This window comes from Muscardinus avellanarius (genome assembly GCF_963383645.1).
Source record: "Muscardinus avellanarius genome assembly, chromosome: 17".
In the NCBI taxonomy this organism is placed as follows: Eukaryota; Metazoa; Chordata; class Mammalia; order Rodentia; family Gliridae; genus Muscardinus; species Muscardinus avellanarius.
The window spans coordinates 29,850,695-29,871,274 of NC_137803.1; the positions used below are offsets into that span (position 1 = coordinate 29,850,695).

A 20,580-nucleotide genomic window follows, 5' to 3' on the forward strand; every position below is an offset into this window, starting at 1 on the left:
CTCGTGAGCTGTTAGCATAAACAGCCTTCTGGTGAAATTCTTAGATGCTTGATCTTCAGAGAGTCATAATTCTGTGGTCATTAAAATACAGCTTGGGACCTTCTTGGCCTCAAGGTGTGACCACAAACTCAAGAGGCAGCTCTGGAATGTGAGCTGTTCCCCTTTCCTAAAGGGAGAATTGTTTCCATGGAGAAGCACTGCATTTTCCTGGGGAATCATAATGGGCTAGAAAGGGCCTGAAAGGCAAATACATAGAGCTTGGTGCTCCTGGGCTGGCAAAAGGTGGCAAGGATCTTGGGAAGGATAGTAAAATGAGAAGATAAAAATAAAAACTAGCTTTTTGTAAAGGATAGGTTCTAGTAAAATGTGATTGGTTCCTTAAAGCTGAGTTTATAGAGGCTCTGTCCCCTCCTCCTTGTTTAATCCCCCTACGCTTCCTTATAGGTCACCACTCCATCATGCCAAACTGGAAGAGGGAGAGGAGGAGGGAGAAAGAGAAGAAGAAGAGGAAGAGGAAGAGGAAGAGGAAGAAGAAGAAGAAGAAGAAGAAGAAGGAGGAGGAGGAGGAGGAGGAAGAGGAGGAAGAGAGGAGGAGAAAGAGGAAGAAGAAGAGGGAGAAGAAGGAGGAGGAGAAAGAGAAAGAGGAAGAGGAAGAAGAAGGAGGAAGAGGAGGAGGAGAAGGAGAGGAGCAGGAGAAAGAGGAAGAGGAAGAAGAAGGAGGAGGAGGAAGAGAAGGAGAGGAGGAGGAGGAAGAGGAAGAGGAAGAAGAAGGAGAAGGAGGAAGAGAAGGAGAGGAGGAGGAGGAAGAGGAAGAGGAAGAGGAAGAAGGAGAAGGAGGAGGAGGAGGAGAGAGAGAAAAGGGGAGAGAGGAGAAGAGAGAGAGAGGACAGAGAGAGACACTCTGGTTTGGAGAGGTTCATCGTGCTCTGGGGAAGAGCCGGGAAGGCTGGGCCACGTAGATTCCGATTCCGGGGTCCTGTGGTTTAAGAGCTCAATAGAACTTTATTCCCAGAGTGACTAAATAACAAAAGCTACTGGCCATTTGAGAGGGGCTGGATTTCAAGCCCGGCGTGGTGGTGCTCACTTGTAATCCCAGTGCTTGGGAGGCTGAGACAGGAGGATAACATGTTTGTAGCCAGCCTCAACAACTTAGTGAGGCCCTCTGCAACTTAGGGAGACCCTGTTTCAATCAATCAATCAATCAATCAATCAATCAATCAGGACTAGGGGTATAGCTCAGAGGTAGAATGCCCCTTGGATTAATCCCTAGTACCACACAAAAAGAAGGGCTGGATTTGTACTCTTGCACAGAAGTCTAAAAGACTATTCTCTAAAAAGTGACATGGGTTATCAATAATCTGCACCTCAGCTCAAACAGAAAGCAATGCCCATGGTCATTTCTCTAAAGCTCTTTCCATAAACAATTTACACCCTCCTCTGACTCATCTCTTTGCAGACCATGATGACCGTGGAAAACCTCCATGTGGGTAGCATCTGATCGTGTAGGTGAGCCCCATTTTAAGAAAACCCTGACCAGATCTTGCAAACTTAAACAGTTTAATGATAGTATGATTACAAAAATTACAGAAGGAAAGACATTTGTTTACAATATGATTTGAATGTTGAGAAAGATCAGTTTTTATCTTATGACATTTCCAGAAATAGTTCTGTTGTGTAAAAGAAGGCATATTAGTATTTTTGGTGAATTTAGGTTCCTAACCCCACATCTGGAGAGCATCTCTCACGATGCAAGAATAAACCTCTAGAGAACACCAACACTTTCCTGCCTCTTCTCTGGGTAACCTTCCTACCTGTTACTCAACTCAGGGTAATTACTTGTTGGTCATACTCATTCAATCAGCTTACAGGAGACAGAGAAAAAAAATCAATATTTCTGAGGTTGGAGGGGCTAAGAGTCCCTCCCTGTCATATATAAATCCCTGACAATAAGAAATTGAGGCTGAGATGTGGGAGGGCTGGCCTGAGATAAGTAGAACTAATTGGTGGCAGGCAGAGCTGAGGGGGGACGAGCCCTCTTGCCTTCCACGCTAATGAGCATTTCCTGGCACTGTATTTGCTATGTGAAATGACTGGGCTGGATGGCTATTTCATTAATCTCTGATCCCTTCTTGATGACTTCTTTTTGGGAATGAGGCTTATTTTGCAAAAGAGGGCAAATTCCCTTCTGAGGGAGCTCTCATAGAGACAGCTGTGGGTATCAGGTCTAACTCACATGCCTTTGATAAGTGTTGTGCATCTTAGAAAGGTTCCTGAGTGATGACGACACATACATTTCCTTGTGCTTGGGGGAGAATCACAGAACAGACAGAAGGGGAGGTTAGAGGACTTTCGGCCTGGGGACCCAGGCAGCCTGCTAAAAGCTGCACTTATAAGGATGTGCTTTATCAAGGGCAACTTAGGAGACCTCATAAGCCTGATACTTTGTTATGGTAGATGCTCTTCTGTTTCTTTCCTGGGACAGGTAGTAGATGCGGTTGGCCTCTGGGTAGGTGACTTTGCTGAGTGGGAGCTTGTAGATGGCAGGGTTGTTGGTCGTCAGGAGCAGGAAGGTGAGCGCTGAGAGGCAGAAGGGCCAGGTGCAGGTTGGTAATCCAAACTGGAGGGAGGCAGAACACAAGAGAAGCCTCAGTTATATCTGATGCTAGCTCTTGTTTAATTAGCTTTTATTAGTCAATGATAGCCCTAAGTCTCTAGAGAATGGGATGCTTTTGGGCATTAATAAGGGTGATGCTTAATTGAAAGACAGTATAGCCAGGCGTGGTGGCACATGCTTATAATCCCAGCATTTGGGAGGCTGAGACAGGAGGATTGTGGTTCCCAGACAGCCTCAGCTACTTAGTGAGGTTCTTTGCAACTCAGTGAGACCCTCTTTTGAAAATAGGGCTGGGGGTATAGCTCAGAGGTAGAATGCCCTGGGACTCCATCCTCAGTACTGCAAAAAAAAAAAAAGGCAATATAAATAAAATCATGTTGAGAGTATTAGTCTCCATATTGTATCAGATGAGCACACACCCTTTAAGATACAGCCTTTGGAACCTAATAGGGATTAATATGCCTTTATGGAGAAGACATGCTTTATCTTGGGGAATCTGGCAGGCTATATTTCTAACTCTAGGAACTATGGCAATTCCACATCTTCTCCCATCATCTCCTGTTAAAGGAATGTTTTTGGCAGACACTTAATAGGACCAGACCTTTTTCTCTGACCACAGCTCATTAGTTAGACCAGAGGCAGGCAACGACCCAAACACAGCTTTCCACTGGCTGGTGACTAGGACCAAGAGGATTTTTCTTTTGAGAATTTGAACTGAAAGGTACAGAGACTATGTCCTTAGGGGTCGTGACCGGGAAGGACTGGAGAACTGCGCAGTGAAGAGTGGTCAGTTAGAAGCTGTGTGCTGCAGAGAAACGCTTCACAGAGACAGGGAAATGAACAGCCATGTGAGGAGAGGCAGATGAATGACATCTCTATCCCAGGGAGCGGGAGGAAGAGAAGCTGCCTTTCTTCTCAGGGGCTCTCCCGTCCCCTTGCCACTTTCTCATGATGTTGACTTGCTTTTTCGTCCTTGAGATGCCCTGAGGCATCTGAGACTCCTTTCCACTCTCCATTTGAGATCGCGTGAGTGGATAGTTTGCAAACAGCCTACAAATTCAACCACGAAGCCGATCAAATCATACTCCCTTCCCCCAAACATCATTTATGATAAGCAGTAAAAACCTCAGTGAGTACCATGTAAATAACAATGCCAGTCCTGGGTGTGTGTGTCTAAAGATGGCACTGTTGGGTGAGGCTTGAGATAACAAGAACAGCCTGGAGCTGAGGCTGTAAGGACTACTCGTGAGTGATGACTTCCAGGATCTCTGAAGCTCTACTACAACTGCACAAGGTGTTTTGGGAAGCATCCTCCAATTCCTGCAGTGGAAAGGCTATGGAGTTCCACAGACCCAGGCCTAAGTCTCAGATCACATGGTAATCATCAACTAATCTTTCTTAGTCCACTTCTTCAATAGCAAATCAGGGATAATAACACCTTCTCAGAGAGTTGGTACTTAGTGCATAGTAAATATTAAATAAATGGTCCTTGGGACATGTTCATTCTTGTCAAGTAGATGGTGGAACTGCTAAAGACTGGGCTGCACATACATATGCCAGTTAAAAAGCAAGAGTGTGGCGCAGAAGTGCTCCTCTAGGGAGAGCTCAAACGGCCTCATAAATGTAATTCAACATTTTTTATCCCCTGTTCCTCAATGAAACTGGAAATTCCTTCTGGGTAAGTAAGTTAACAGACAGCGCATTCTGGCATCCCCATCAGTGGCCAGTGCAGTGTCTTAAACACAGTAGGCACACAGAAAGCAAACTTAATTTTGTTTTGAAATAAATATAAATTGAGCAGCATAATCTGTAAATTCCCTGCACATAGATAAAAGAGCTGTAAGCACTTCCTGGTTTGCACCTCTCCTAGTACCCTGTCCGAGGCAGGCACATGACACATATTTATTGAATGATTGATTGGGTAAATGAATGGTGCCAGAAGAGACAGCAAAGCTGAGCCTCAGAGGCCGTGCGCATCCTCTCGTCCCCTTCAGAGTTTCTGGCGGGGGGCTGTTCAGCCCTAGCTCTCACATCCCCTGTTGTGGAGACTCACTACCTTAGGTTTTCATTCATTCAAAGCTGCTTGAGTACTTCCTGTGTGCTGAGTACTGTAGTAGCTACTAGAGATAAAGACAAGACTTTGACACAGAGCCTCTGCGCTGAGAGAGGACTGGTAAGTATTAGACTTGTCACGATACTATGTGTCAAGTGTGGTAGTGCAGAAAATGCCCTGGGACCCAGAGGAAGGACTAATGAGGGAGACAGGTTAGTGTTAGGGCAGGCTCATTCTACTGCTTAGAAAATATTTCTCTAATGAGTGGTTTAAACCACTCATTTTCAGTAGAAGTGAAGGAAGAATTTCGTCAGGTGTTTGAGTAGAGTGTCCATGCTGTCCCCATCAGCAGGATCAACATTTCCTGGTTGTCTGTGTGATGTTTTCTTGACATCTTTATCTCTGGGGAGGAGGTGTTGACTAAAAACTGAGTCCTCAGCACTCTGTCCTAGGGCTAGCCAGAATGTCCTCCTGACCTCCTATGCCACCCTACCCTGGTGTCCAGACGTGGAAGGGGTTCTGGAACTGCACTGTGTCCGAAAGCCATTGATTCTGATTTCTCGTTGACTGGCTAGGACTTGTACTCCCCCTGTGCCCTGAAGCTTTTGCTAGTGACTGTCTCCCCCTCCATGAAACATATTAGTTGCTATGGGAAAAGATGTAGATTGACCCACAAGTGAGGCAAGCAGGTAACCTATACACACCCATACAAGTTATTATTATTATTATTATCATTTGTGGTACTGAGGGTGGAACCCAGGGGCTTTTCTACCTCCGGGCTATACTCCCAGATGTATTTTATATTTTATTTGGAAACAGGGTCTCACGAAGTTGCTGAGAGCCTCACTAAGTAGCTGAGGCTGGCTTCGAACCTGTGTGATCCTCCTGTCTCAGCCTCCCCGGCAATGGGATTACAAGGGTGTGCCACCATGCCCGGCCACACCCATACAAGTGAAACGATACAGATTTTAAAACAGTTCAAAAGGATGGTACAATAGAAAGGAGTTAGATTTATAAGATTCTACTCTTCAAATGGTCCTTCCACAAAGAACTCCACTGACCCACTGAGAATGGGATTTGTTTAAGCAACAGTTGACATTTAAAGTTTTGAAACCCAGCTCCTTTCACCCAGCAGTGCTGAGTGTGATCACTGACAAGGGAGATGGCCCGGGAAGGGCTCAAGAGGAGGTCTGAGCAGGGTTTGGGAAGCCGAAAGGTGGGGCATGTATGTTTGTAGCTCAGCATGACTTACCACAGATAACATGTTGGCCAGGGCAGCACCCAGGTAGGCTGCAAACAGAGCTGGAGAAAGAACCAACAAGAAATAGTCCAGTCACTATTTAACAGCATCTTAAGCTTTGTCTACTCATTCTCTCTTCATTAATTCTCTTTACACAAATTCTCTCTCTCAGATTAAAAAAAAAAAACAAAAACTTGAGTTATGTTTCCACTGCTTGGCAGTCTTAAAAGTGTTAAATTCCACGCAAATGCCGGCACAGCTAAGACAGCAGATGAACTTGGTTAAAAAGGGCCAGAATTTAGCTGTTACAGTTCTCTTGGGTCTTACCACCTTGCATTCCAGTAAAGGAACATTTAACAGCATAAACCATAAATGAAAATTTTACTATACAGCAAAGGCAAGCGGGTCCCAGAACTCCCGGCTGAAATATTTCATCACAAGGTATTAACATAATATGGGTTTCCAGGGAAAAGCAGTATTCTGTGAGCTTAAGGAAGCCCTAATACGTCTACTGCCTCGTCTTCTGGGCTCTGGGGAGAAGGGCTCAGCCAGGCTGACCACTGCCAAGAGCCAGGTGCTGCCAGGAGACCAGAGGGGATGAACATGGCCTGACATGGTTAGGCTTTGCTTTGGAACCTTTGGTTTCTCCATAGAGAGCATCTCGGCAGTCTCTAGGTTATTAACAACAGCTAAACCTTTATTAGAGAGCGACCGTGAGCCCTGTGAGTAGCAACACCAACTGCACCGTTCAACGTTTCTACAGCGCCAGCACTATTATTGTCTGTATTTCACAAATGAGAAAAGAGAGCCTCGGAGATGCTAAATAACATGACTATCCTGCCTGCCTGTGGGTTGGAGAAGTCCCTATCGCTTTGGAGGTTGGGGTTCAAGATGGGAACGGAGAGAAGATTAAGGGATGAATTAGATGGAGTCGGGAGTGGGGCAGGCAGTAGTTTGATGGTCCCATCAGCCAGCCCACTTCTCTCAGAGGGGACAAGAGCCCAGGCCATCCTCTGCACCAGCTGAATCTCATTCATTAGTGCATGTTACTTGACTACAGATAACAGGGGTCAGCACTTTCTGGACACTCTCTATGCATCGGGAATTGTTCTCATCGCACCTAAGAGTTAACTGATTAGCTCCTGGCCAGAGTTGTATGAGGCAGGCACAGTTAGCAGCAGGCGCTGAGAGTTCAAGTGACTTGTCCAGGATTATAGAGCTGACAGGTGGCAGAGCTGGGTCACCTGGGTCCGGGGTGGGGGGGGGGCTCATAAGCACTGGGCACTGCTGCCTAACGTGGCCGAGGTTAGAAAGAAAGGTACAACCTTGTGACTCCAGTACTTGGGAGGCTGAGACAGGGGGATCGCAGGTTCATAGCCAGGCTCAGCAACTTAGTGAGGCCGTCCACAACTTGAGACTCTGTTTCAAAAATAAAAATAAACAGGAACAGGAGTGTAGCTCAGAGATAGAACCACCTGGTTCAGTCCCTAGTACCACAAAAGAAAAAAAAAAGAGGGGTACAGTAGTGCACGCCTGTAATACCAGTACTTGGGAAGCTGAGACAGGAGGAGCACAGGTTCGAGGCTAGCCTCAGAAATTTAAGGTAACTCTATTTCAAAATAAAAAATAGAAAAAGCTGTGGTATAGCTTAGAGGTAAAATGCCCCTGGGTTCTATCCTCAGTATAAAAAAAAAAGAAAGAATAAAAGAGGAGGTAGTCTGGGGGACCAACCCAAGCACCCCCAGACCTCAGATTTCAGGGGAGCAGAAGGCCTGAGTGGGGCCCTCGGCTCAGCACCTGAAGAGCAGAGGCTGAGGGAGCAGCCGACACGGAGCCCAGCTCCATCCCTGGGGCTCAGAGTCAAAGGATTTATTCTCCTGCTCCCTGGCCCCATGGCTACTTTATTAAAAGTCACCTGTTATCAACAGGAAAACTTCCTATGTGCTGACCTGTGGTCACAAGGCCTGCAGAGTGGAGAGGGAGGAGGAGCAAGAGAAGGAGGAGAGGAAACAGGACAGCCTGTGCGGGCTGCTGCAGAGCCCTGTGGTGGAGGGACGCCTCCTCCTCGCCCCCCTGTCCCGCACTGGCTGTGGGGTTGTGGAAAAGGCCCTCAGTGTTCTGTTCCCTTTCACCTGTAGAGAAACACGGGCTTCAGGAAGGAGTGGCATGTCCTCTGAGAGCACAGAGAGCGTCAGTTGCTTTTATGGACCTGATTCTAGGTATTTTATCATGTTCTTGTTGGCTTTAGCTCCCCATCTGTGCAATGGGTATAGTAATAACACCCAACACCCTTTACAGGGTTGGAGTGAGCATTACATGAGAAGATAGGTTCACGACTGTGGTACCCTGGCACTGTTCAGGTTGTCCTGTGCATTGTAGGATGGTCAGCAGCATCCTAGGCCTCTAACCACTAGATGCCAGTAGCACTCTTCTCCTCTTCCCAGATGTGACAAAATGTCTCCAGGCACTGCCAGATGTTCCTGGGGAAGCGGGAATCCCCCGGGTTGAGAAGTACCGGGGTAACATCTGCCATACTGGTTGAGTTGCTTAACCTCTCTGATGAGGCTGAAACCAGGGGGCCGTGAGCCAGGCACCTGGCTGCAAACTTAAGGGGACTTTCAACCCCGAGGTCATGGAACCGCGTCAGGGTTGTCACCTGCGTGACCCCAGCATGAGCATGTCCTTAAGTTTTGCATCTGAGCTGCTGCATTTGCCTTACCCTAATCCTGACACATTTTTTCCCCTTCTCTGCAAAGTGGAATAGCTTAGACACCGACCTTGGCGACTGGGTGTTAAGGTAGAGATGAGGTGTTTAAAGGGCCTACTTTGTGGCATGTACTAGGTAAATGACTACCTTTCATTTGGACAATCTGACAAACTCTTATTTCTTAGGTAACTACATATGCTGGCCTTACATTGAAATTTTTGAGGTAGCAGAAAATAATTTTGAAAAGGAAGAAAAAGCTGGGAGTAGTGGCGTATGCCTGCCATCCCAGTACTTGGGAGGCAGAGATAGGAGGATCGCAAGTTCGAGGCCAGCCTCAGCAACTTAGCGAGACTCTCGGCAATTTAGCAAGACTTTGTTTCAAAATAGAAAAATAAAATAGGGTTGAGGATGTAGCTCAGAGGTAGGACATCCTGGTTCAAAGCCAAGTACCAGTAAATAAATAAATAAAAATAAACAGGAAGAAAGAAAAAGACAGCAGCCTTGTCCCGTCTGATTTATGACTATAGCAACAGAGATCAAAATAGCCCAAGTATGGGACTAACCAAGGCAGCTGTCGCTGTCGACAGACGAACAGATAAGGAAAATGTGACTGCACAGTCTAGTTTAGAATCTGTCTTCTCCATGTTTGTAGCGACTGTCATATGAGAATATATAAATATGACAAATTGTTACAGTCAGTGTCACTTCTGGGGCTCTGAACAAATATGTAACCAAGAGCGATCATTTGAACAGCTGTGGTCAGTGTTCAGATGCTTGAGTTTCATCACTGCGTGTGATGTAAACCCCTCAACTCCATGTATAAGGATTAACGGGTTTAAGTGTCACTCTGTCTAGCTGGGTATGGTGACACGGCTATAAACCCAGTATGCGGGAGGTAGAGACAGGAGGACTGAAGGTTCGAGGCCAGCTGCAGCAACTCAGGTAGACCCTCAGCACCCTAGTGAGTCTCTCTTTCAAAATAAAATATGAAAAGGAGGGCTGGGGGGTGTAGCTTAGGGGTAGAATACCTCTAGGTTCAATCCTAGTACCACGAGAACAAAAAAAAAAAAAAAAAAAAAAAGGTTACTCTCATTTCCAAACACTAGCCAGGGTCATAGGAGACAGCCAGCCCAGAGCAACAATAAAACAATCTTTATCTCTTTTTTAAAAAAACACACAAAAGACTGAAAAGGCAATGGCCTCCAGCAGGCCCCCACCCCAGCCAGGCTCGAAGCATACACCTGTAATGCCAGCACTTGGGAGGCTGACTAAGGAAAACTGCAGGTTTGAGGCCGGCCTCCGCAACTTACAAGACCCTGTTTCAAAATAAAAACTAAAAAAAGGGGCTGAGGGTGTAGTTTGGAAATAGAGCACCCCTGGGTTCAATTCCTAGTACCACACATACAGGAGAAAGAAAGAAAGAAGGAAAGAAAGAAAGAAAGAAAGAAAGAAAGAAAGAAAGAAAGAAAGAAAGAAGAAAGGAAGGAAGGAAGGAAGGAAAAGGGAAGGGGGAAGGGAAGGGAAGGGAGGAAGGAAGACAGAAAGAAGTCTGCCTCCATGTGGCTGAACATTGCGTACACAGCGAACATAGCGTTGAATGTATAAATCTCAGTAAACCATCGCAGACAGTTTTAACTAAAACAAAAAGCCTCCACCCCTTAATCTTTGGGGAGGCAGCACCCTCACGGGGCGGTGCTCCCCGCCGGAAGGCCCGCGGGCATCCTCGCAGGGGCCGAGTCCGTGCCACCTACCGCAGGCCACGGCCAGGAGGTGAGTCTGCCAGGTGATGACGTAGAACACGCCTCCCGCGGCGATGCACGCCAGGGCGCTGTTGAAGCCACACAGGCCGCCGTAGATGGACTCGAAGGGCGTGGCGATGCTCAGCGCTGCGAGGAGGGCGGAGGGTCACAGGCCCTCATCTGCCTGCCCCAAACCTCCCAGGGCCCTCAGAGCCGGGAACCAGCTATATCCTCTTAGGTATGGATAAAACAAAAGGGTCTCTGATTTTATTCAGTGAAAGTATATTAAAGGCAATACATGGCCGAAGAATCACATGCTATACTAGTGGCTAAGCCATTATTAGTTGGAGACCCTCTGAATACTCAAAGTCTTTTATTTATTTTTATTTTTGCAGTACTGGGGATGGAACCCACGGGCATTCTACCTCCGAGCTACACCTGCAGCCCTATTTTGTAGTCTTTATTTTGAAACAGGGACTCACTGAGTTGCAAAGGGCCTCACTAAATAGCTGAGGCTGGTGGCGAACAGCAATCCTCCTGTATCAGCCGTCCAAATACTGGGATTACAAGAATGCGCCACCATGCCCGCTAAATAAAGTCGTTTATTTATTTATTTATTTATTTATTTACTTACTTATTTATTATACTTTTTATTTTTTGCGGGTCTGGGGATAGAACCCAGGGGCATTCGACCTCCGAGCCATAACCCTGCCCTATTTTTTATTCTTTATTTTGAAACAGGGTCTCACTAAGTTGCAGAGGGCTCACTAAGTAGCTGAGGCTGCCCGTGAACCTGGATCCTCTGTCTCAGCCTCCCGAATGCTGGAATTACAAGCTTGCGCCCCCACACCCGGCTAAATAAAGTCTTTTAAAAGAAATAAAATAAATAATGCCCTTTAATAAAGCCTGATTTAAACAGTCCTGAAGTTGGGCATGGTGGCGCATGCTTGTAATCCCTGCGCTTGGGAGGCTGAGACAGGAGGATCGCACAGCTTTGAAGCCAGCCTCAGCTACTTAGTGAGGCTCTCAGCAACTTAGTGAGACCCTGTTTCCAAATAAAATATAAAATAGGTGTGGGAGTATAGCCCGGAGGTAGAAAGCCTCTGGGTTCCACCCCCAGTACCACCAATAATAAATAAATAAATAAATAAATAAATAAATAAATAAAATAAACAGTTCTGAAAATCTCTTTCCTCTGCTTCCCCCAAATCCTTCCAAGAACAAATACAAATCCTTTTTGTTTTTTCATCACTGGAGAAATGCTTAAATATCCCTAGAAGAAATCTCTCCCAAATTTTAAATTTACATTAAAATATAAATGATTAACATCAAAGCCTTTCTTTCTTTCTTTCGTTCTTTTGTTCTTTCTTTCTTTCTTTCTTTCTTGGGATGGAACCCAGGGGCATTTGACCTCCATACTACACCCCCTGCCCTATTTTTATTCTTTATTTTGAAACTGGGTCTCACTAAGTTGCGGAGGGCCTCACTAAGTAGCTGAGGCTGTCCGCGAACCGCGGTCCTCCGGTCTCAGCCTCCCGAATGCTGGGATTACAAGTGTGCGCCCCCACGCCTGGCTCCCAAAGCCTTTCTTGAAGATGGCTTTTGCCCAGGGGAGCATGAAGGTGCTAGTATCAAAAGTGGAGAAACGGGTCAATGGAAGGAGAGAAAGTTTCTGGGAATCTGCAGGTGCAGAGTTAAAGGCAAGGTCACCGGCTGCCTTACAAGCTGGCCCTGGGCACTAACACCCCTGGGCCCATTAACAAGGGAAGGGATGACACAGACCTGCTAGCATCCCCATGGTGGACCCGATTGCTGCATGCAAGCAAATGAGAGGCGACGATATGAACAGAGCTAGGAGGAAGATGCCCCCGGTCCAGGGGTTGTCACAGCCATACACTTGGCCGATTCCAACGGGGATGGCTCTCAGAAGCTGTGGGTACACACAGGGTTACATGATTACAGAGGAGAAAGAGATGACTTAACCCCCCCCCCCAACAGATTCAGCACCGAAACCTGCACCAAAACTTTTTGCAACAGGCTTCCAGGACATTTCTGTTTAGATGGGTCAACTCTAAAAGGTACACGTGCATTATCTTCTTAATTTTGAGTTCTTAGAACACCAGTTAGGATGCTGAATTTTCTTCACTTAGAGACTGTCAGATCTTTACTCCCCTTCCCCACTGCCATGAAGAGAAACTGAAGACCTTTCACATGAGGGTATTATTCAAGATATGGCTGGGTGTGGTGGTACACATCTGTAATTCCAAATCTTGGGAGACTGAGACAGGAGGATGGCAGGTTCAAGGCTGGCTTCAGCAACTCAGTGAAGCCCTCAGCAACCTAGTAAGACCCCGTTTTAAAATAAAAAGTTAAAAAAAGGCTGGAGGTGTAGCTTAGAGGTGGAATGCTCCTGGGTTCAACCAGTAATACAAAAAAATAATATATGTCTGATCAAAAGTCTCATAATTTTTTTGGTACTGAGGATTGAAGCCAGGGACATTTTATGTCTGAGCTACATCCTCAGTCCTTTTTATTTTTATTTTCTATATTTTAAAAGAGGGTTTTGCTAAGCTGCAGAGGGTCTAACTAACTTGCTGAGGCTGGCCTTGAACCTACTTGAACCTCCTGTCTTAGCCTTCCAAATACTGGGATTACAGGCATGCGCCACCGTGCCTGGCTCTCATAGTATGTTTAAAGCTCTTAAGATGATAAGAAAGCTAACTATTAAATGGAAAATGGTCTTTTGTGCTCCCAGCACTACATGTCTGACTGTGGTGACCTTGTCTTATCTGATTGACAGTTGGATTAGGATCTATAGAAGGCCTGGAGAAAGCAGGATGGTCCAGCATCTCTTTCTTGATCACCAAGGGGCACCCTGCTTGATACTGTCCTGTACCTATCCCCAGGTCTGGTGGTGTCTGTCTGGTTGGAAAAGCACTTGAGGAAGCCTGCTACCTCATGGGCATGTGCACAGAAGCCCTGGAGTTTGGGGACAGGATCATGAGGAGCAGGCTTCCCTTGCAACTGAGACGGGGTCCTGTGTTTCAGAGGGTTTTGCTAAAGGCCCTTGAGCTAGGGACATGCTCAAGGGAGGTGGTTCTGGGAAACGTTGGCCTATGCTGGGATTAGCCTCACCCCTGGGGGTAAGCTGAGGGGAAGCGGAGTCATGGGCTGAGTGGTGTGCATATTGTAGTAAAGTACTGTGTTTCTCAGTTTGAGTTCTCTGAGAAGACTCTGACCCTGGGCATACCAGGGGGAAGGACGTGCAACTCAAAGGCCTCATACCCAGAGAGAGGATGTGGAGCCAGGAACATGGGCGGAGTGGGTTAAGCCTTCAGGCCCAGTTTCCCATTATCCCAGGAGAGAGAACAGAAGAGGGCTCTGGCCTGGCCATGCTGGGGGAAGGGGATTGCGGGATTTTATACAGAGGCAGTATAACATGAAGGTGCTAGTATGAAAAGTGGAGAGATGGGGTGCAGTGGAAGGAGAGAAAGTTTCTGGGAATCTGCAGGTGCAGAGTTAAAGGCAAGGTCACCGGTTGCCTCTGAGGAACCTCTCCAGTGGTAACAAGAATAGAAGAACTGCCAGGCATGGTGGTGCACACTTGTGATCCCAGCATTTGTGAGGCTGAGACAGGAGGATCCGGGTTCACAGACAGCCTCAGTTACTTAGTGGGGCCCTTTGCAACTCAGTGAGACCCTGTTTCAAAATAAAGGATAGAAATAAGATGTATGATTACAATGCACCAATAAAGGAGAAGAAAAAGGAAGAGGAGGAGGAGGAGGAGGAGGAGGAGGAGGAGGAGGAGGAGGATGAGGACGACGAGGAGGAGGAGGACGAGGAGGAGGAGGAGGACGAGGAGGAGGAGGACGAGGATGAGGAGGACGAGGAGGAGGAGGAGGACGATGAGGACGACGAGGAGGAGGAGGACGAGGAGGAGGAGGAGGACAAGGAGGAGGACGAGGATGAGGAGGACGAGGAGGAGGAGGAGAAGCCACAGTTGAGATAGGAGTTTAAGATAGAAGTAGAATTTCGCCAGGCCTAGTACATCTATAATTCCAGTACTTGGGAGGCTAAGACAGGAGGATCACAGGTTCAAGCCAGCCTTAACAACTTAGACCCTATTTCAAAATAAAATTAAATAAATAAATAGGGGCAGGGGAGGGAGAAAGGTAGTTTGGTAGTAGAACACCCCTGTGTGGTAGTGCACACTGTAATCCCAGTACTTGGAAGGCTGAGACAGGAGGATCGCAGTTCACAGACAGCCTCAGCTACTTAATGAGGCCCTTTGCAACTCAGTGAGACCCTGTTTTATTTTTTAAAATTTATTTTAATTCATTTATTTATTTTGGTGGTACTGGGGGTGGAACCCTTCTACCTCCGGCTTATAATCCCAGACCTATTTTATATTTTTTATTTGGAAACAGGGTCTCTTAAACCAGCGAGGCTGGCTTTGAACCTGCGCGATCCTCCTGTCTCAGCCTCCCAAGTGCAGGGATTACAAACGTGCACCACCACACCCGGCGAGACCCTGTTTTAAAATAAAGGATAGAAAATAGGGCTGGCTCAGGGGTAGAATGCCTCTGGGTTTCATCCCCAGTACCTCAATAAATAAATAAATAAATAAATAATAAAAAAAAAAACAGAGGAATCCATGGAGACTCAAATTTGTTGGGAATTTTAGACCTGCTCTTTGTTATTTACCACTTATTTTTCAGAAACTCAGGGAACTGAAAAATATAATTATAATTATATGAAATTATAATTTTCAAGAAGACACAACAGATGAATCATTATCATATGCATTCATTGGCCGGAAAGTTCCTCCCTTCCCCTTCCTTCCTTCCTTCCTTCCTTCCTTCCTTCCTTCCCTCCCTCCTTCCTTTCTTCCTTCCTTCTTTCCTTCCTTCTGCCTCCCTCCTTCCTTTCCTACCTCCTTCGCTTTTTTTTCTTTCCTTCTTTTACTGGTTTCAGTCCCCAGTACCAAAGGTCAGAAAGCTATACCTCTAGCCTTTTTTGCTTTGTATTTTTTGCGGTACTGGGGATGGAACCCAGGGGCATTCTACCGTAGAGCTACACCTCCAGCCCTAATTTTATTCTTTATTCTGAAACAGGGTCTCACTGAGTTGCAAAGGACCTCACTAAGTAGCTGAGGCTGGCCATGAACTGCAACCCTCCTGCCTCAGCCTCCCAGATGCTGGGGTTACAAGTGCGTGCCACCACACCCAGCTGCTTTTTATTTTGAAACAGCATCTTGCTAATTTGCTGAGGCTGGCCTTGAACCTTTGATCCTCCTGTCTCAGCCTCCCAAGTACTGGGATTACAGGTGTGCACACCACACCTGGCCAGAAAGTTATTTCTTAAAGAACGACCACTACAAATTGAATTTTTCCCTCTGGAATTTTGGGGTTCTAAAGTATTTGTACAGGATCATTCAAATTTTCACTTCTTTAACATTCTGAAATAGTTTTTAATCGAAAATGTGGTGTGGAGAATGTAGTGTCTGAAACTTGCAATTTCTCATGTCATCTCACAGCATACTAATTAGAGTAACTGTGCCCCCAAAAGCTACCAATCAGGTTAACACCAGGAAGGGGAAGTAGGAGGAGCTGGATCCCCAACACGGGACCTTTTCTCATCTCTGGCCCGTGAAGGCCCTCTAATACATGAAATGGTCAACAAGAATAAGACTAACGCAAGCATTTCCCTTCCTAAATAACGATGCTTCCTAGTGCAAATCTGGGGCCCTTTCCACTATGCTATGAAATGCTAAGAGACCAGGCATCATTATTTCTGAAAGTTTCTTCAACAGGCCCAAGTGGCTTTGTGGTGATAAATTGCCAATAATGAAGTTTCCAGGTGAGACCAGACTGTGGGGCGCTGCCGTGCAATAGGAAGTAGGAGGCCTCAGAGAAACGGTGCCTGGCTAGATAAGAAGGCTAATGGGCACCCTTCTCCATGCTCATTTAATGCTTTTGGTGTTGCTTCTTATTCATTATCTTGGCAGACTTCCAGAGGTCAGCATCATATACAGAATACCTGCTTAAAAAACCCACAACTTTGAAAACTCTGCTATAGATGTTTTGTAATGGGGGAAACACCTGTGCTTTGAAACATGCGCAAGCCTCAGAGAGCAAATGGAATCCACTCCTGGAGGCTGCTGGTGACTTAAGCCAGTAGATGGTAAGCAGCCTGGTGTGCGGGCCTTTAATGGTCAATGCGATTGAAGGAAGAAAATATACAGTTGCATTAAAACTGGAGTAAAGTATCAAAAACACTTTTGAACAAAGAAAAAAAAAATAAAAAAACAGAAAACAAACAAACAAAAAAATCCAGGTCCAGAGCTAGGAGGCTGGAGTTTAGCCTTGACTTTACTCCTTGCTAATTTGGTCTGTGACCGCAGGCAGGTCTCTTAATCTGGTCTCAGTTCCTTCCTTTGTGTTATAATAGGATAGGACCAGAAATAGTCCTTTGAGCTTTTAGAAGACAAGGAAAGTAGTTTATGGGATTTGTATGTAGGATGCCTTATGCTGTATGTGTTAGGAATTATCACTCATGAATACAGTGTGTGTGTGTGTGTGTGTGTGTGTGTGTGTGTGTGTGTGTGTGATTGGGGATTGAACTCAGGGGCCTTCTTCCTTTGAGCTACACCCCCTATTTTTTTTTTTTTTTTTTGTAGTACCAGGGATGAAACTCAGGGGCTTTCTACCTCCGGGCTATAGTCCCAGACCTATTTTTATATTTTATTTGGAAACAGGGTCTCACTTAGTTGCTGAGAGCCTCACTAAGTAGCTGAGGCTGGCTTCGAACCCGTGCGATCCTCCTGTCTCAGCCTCCCAAGTACTGGGATTACAAGCGTGAGCCACCACACCCAGCTTGTGGAATCTCAATGTGCAAAATAAATACCACGTGAACACTGAGTTTGTATCGATGCTGCCCTTCCCCCATCCATGATATCTACCAAGGGCACTTGGACCTCCGACCAGGTGATGTTGGGCACCGAGGATGCCGGCTGCAGCAGCTTGGTGGGGAAGAAGAGGTTGTAGTGGCCGGTGGCTGCCAGGTACAGGGTCACGGCAATGTTGAAGGGCAGTGTGAAGACTGGCAGGTCCCACTTGCTGAAGATGGTGCTCAGGGCACTGGAGAGGATGGGGCTGAGGGGAGAAGCATGGGAGGTACCGGTCAGGAAGCCGCCTGGGCCCAACACTAGACCACACAGCAGCAGCAAGCCCCTGCACCTTCCCAGAGGAAAGTGGCCTGTTGAGCATCCTCTCTGAGCCCGACTGGCCCTGGGCAGATCTCTCCCTGGGCCACCTCCCTGCACAGGGCACAGTGACAGGGCAGGAAGCCCATACTCAACTTTAGAAGGAAGCCTTTCTGAAAGAGGTGTGAAGTCTCCGAACTTCCTCTAAGAGTTATTTAGCTCCATCCCCAGGCAGGAGGGGAAAGGGCAGGTGGGAGGGAGAGAAGGGAGGGAATCACCATTATTCCAGTCATTGATACTTTCTGAGCAGCCAAGTCCACTTAACTTCTTGGCCAGAGTGACTTACATTTTCTGGAAGTGGTAGAGAAGGCTGGCCTCTAAGGTTTCTCCCCTGTGGTTGGCCTTCAGCCCACCCTAGGAGGTTGTCTCAGACTGGTCAAAGGTGCCTGGGACAGATAAAAGCTGGGGGCGTAGGAGGGCTATTTCCAGAAGCTGACAGGGTCCTATATTGTGGCTCTTAACCTGTGTTTGTCTCAGTTTCTTTTTCTGTGCTCTGGCACGGTGAGACCAGAAATCCTTTTACATTTAAAAAAAAAAGGAGAGAAAAAAAGGAAGAAGAAAGGATGATAGCTAATGAGCTACTGCAAATAGATAACCTAGCATCATGCTGTAGGAGTATAACAGTAATTATGCCCAGTGGGTGTTTCTGATGTATAAGTTAAACAAACACTACTTAAAAATGGAGTTTAGACAGGTAGTCACGGGGTTTGGATAAAAAGGATGGTGGCCCTTTGATCTGAACGCACAGCCTTAGAAGCGAACTTACCAAGACATGGACATGACGATGATGGGGAGCAGAAGCCACCAGTAATAGTCGCCCTTGTCCGAGAACACGGCCATGAGCAGCCCCACCAGGATCCCATTGTAGCCGTGGAGTCCCGCTGCGATGGCTGACCTGCAGGACGGACGGGCTAGTGGGATGGGGGCTTCCCAATGGCCTTTTACATTTTCCTTCAGTTGGACTTTTCTCAACTGGGGTGTGACCACACAAACAGGCCTCCCTTGTGGGAGTAGAAAGAAAATCAGCCCTGTCTGCCCTTCACATCTCTTTAGACAGGACATCCCTGTGCAAAACAATCTGGGAATTGTCACTTTTAGTTATCCTCGCCCTTATTTTGAGGGTTTTTGGAGCTGAGGGGTGGGCCGGGGGAGTGGTCCTCTTGGCTCAGGCCTGGCCTCTGGGCCCTTGGTGACTTACTTGTCCTGACTTAGGATGAGGGCTGTCAAGGTGGACACGACGGTGCCCAGGCAGCCCGAGATGGCCCACCAGGGGTTCTGGATGAAGAGGCCCAGGACGATGAGGATGCCGCTGAGGGGGTTGTTCACAAACATCACCTGAGATGTGCCCCGGAGCACCCAGTCCAGGAACTGAAACACTGGGGATTTGTCTGAAATGGAAGAGGGAGGAGGTCAGGAGAGGCTTGGCCTGGCGGGCCCTTGGGCAGAGCCTGGTGGGTGGGCCAAATCTCTGCAGGGGTCTGAAGTGGTTTTCATGGACAGCACCTACTGTCACCTACCATGGAAGAGGGTAAACCCGGGACCGGGGAGAGCATTTGATTGCCCAGAAAATGTGAAACTATTGCCAGCCGCATATAGTCTCTAGGTTGTTTTCCCACCCAGTGGGGAGTAAGTACCCTGAGCTATCTGTGCCTCCCATAAAAGGGGCATGAATTTACCAGAAAACTCTCTTGCTGCACAGAAGGCATCAAACCCATGAGCCATGTCCTGGGAGATTGCTCTAGAGAACCTACTGACTGAGTAGACACAGTTCTCCCAGGAGCTATCTGGAGAGTGTTTTTCTAGAATGCTGGCTCAAGAATCCCGGTACTAAAAATGTTCGTCGGCAACATTTGAGTGGGACATTTGGGACAGCAGGATTATTCTACTTGGCAAAGAGAGTTTGCACACTCACATGTACTGGTATTTACATCCCAAGAGGTTATCTTCAATTACAGCAAAATTGCTAGCTTCCCTGAAAGCACCTTGCAAAAGAGCTAGTTATATAGAATCCCCGTGGCAATGTGTTTCCAGGGATGACTGAGGTGATCTTTACAGCATAGATGAGGGGCTGCTTTCACAGAACTGTACCTTTAAGCCTCTCTCCGCATTCCTTCATCTCCCCCGTGATGTAACTGAGGACCTGGCTGACCCTCTTCCCACCGGCAGCCATGGAACTCTGAATCCAGGAAGTCCTGGACGTGTGGGTTTCCACCTTGATCTCGGAGCTCTCCTCCATGGTGTCCAGATCCTGCCCAGGGGCAAAGGATGGGCAAGCACATCCCACATAACACGGTTTTCACGTAGAGAAGTAACGTTTGTGGTCCTTTGGGGACCAAGCTATTTTGTTAAGCTCTAATTATTTATGTATTTCTGCACATTAGAATCTTTTGTTTGACATGCCATCTCACTTAATATGGGCAACCGTATTAACCACCTTGAGGTACAAAGAAAGTGACATCTCCATCCTCATTGTGTGGATGAGGACACAGGTATACTGAGGCTCTTATTTGCAAAGGTCAAGGTCAGTAGAATGAAGACAAACCACAAATCTCTAGGGTTCTTCTTCTTTTAAACCTTTACTTTCACTATACTGCACTCTTTCTAGAGGCTATTGTCCCCACCCTAGCCTGTCTAGTCTTCAGCATTTAACTGCCCATAAAGGTATGTGAAATCGAACATGTAAAGATTCTGCTTTTGAGAATAGGCATAATTTCCTAAATGCTCCATTTGATAATCAATAATTCAAATAAAAGAAATAGGAAAGTTTATCAAGTAAACTATGAAGAATAGACATTTTATCCAAGTAATTACATTTCTGAAAATATGAATTCATCCAGGCATGGTGCCTCACGCTTGTAATCTCAGTACTTGTGAGGCTGAGACAGGAGGCTCTCAGGTTCGCGGACAGCCTCAGCTATAGTGAGGCCCCCTGCAACTTAGCGAGACCCTGTTTCAAAATAAAG

General features: G+C 46.7%; 1 protein-coding gene across 1 annotated transcript in view; it reads right to left on the reverse strand.

The window, feature by feature from the left end:
• Positions 1 to 2,416: 2,416 nt before the first annotated feature.
• The window catches only part of SLC14A2 (solute carrier family 14 member 2), a gene marked incomplete at both ends in the record, with an annotated part of 58,652 nt that continues 40,488 nt past the window's right edge, over positions 2,417 to 20,580 (reverse strand). The window contains 8 exons of the mRNA XM_080714790.1: positions 2,417 to 2,617; positions 5,920 to 5,969; positions 10,366 to 10,500; positions 12,136 to 12,283; positions 17,315 to 17,507; positions 18,384 to 18,512; positions 18,816 to 19,005; positions 19,706 to 19,865. Coding sequence (XP_080570916.1) covers positions 2,417 to 2,617; positions 5,920 to 5,969; positions 10,366 to 10,500; positions 12,136 to 12,283; positions 17,315 to 17,507; positions 18,384 to 18,512; positions 18,816 to 19,005; positions 19,706 to 19,865 — 1,206 coding nt within the window. The remainder of the gene's footprint in view (positions 2,618 to 5,919; positions 5,970 to 10,365; positions 10,501 to 12,135; positions 12,284 to 17,314; positions 17,508 to 18,383; positions 18,513 to 18,815; positions 19,006 to 19,705; positions 19,866 to 20,580) is intronic.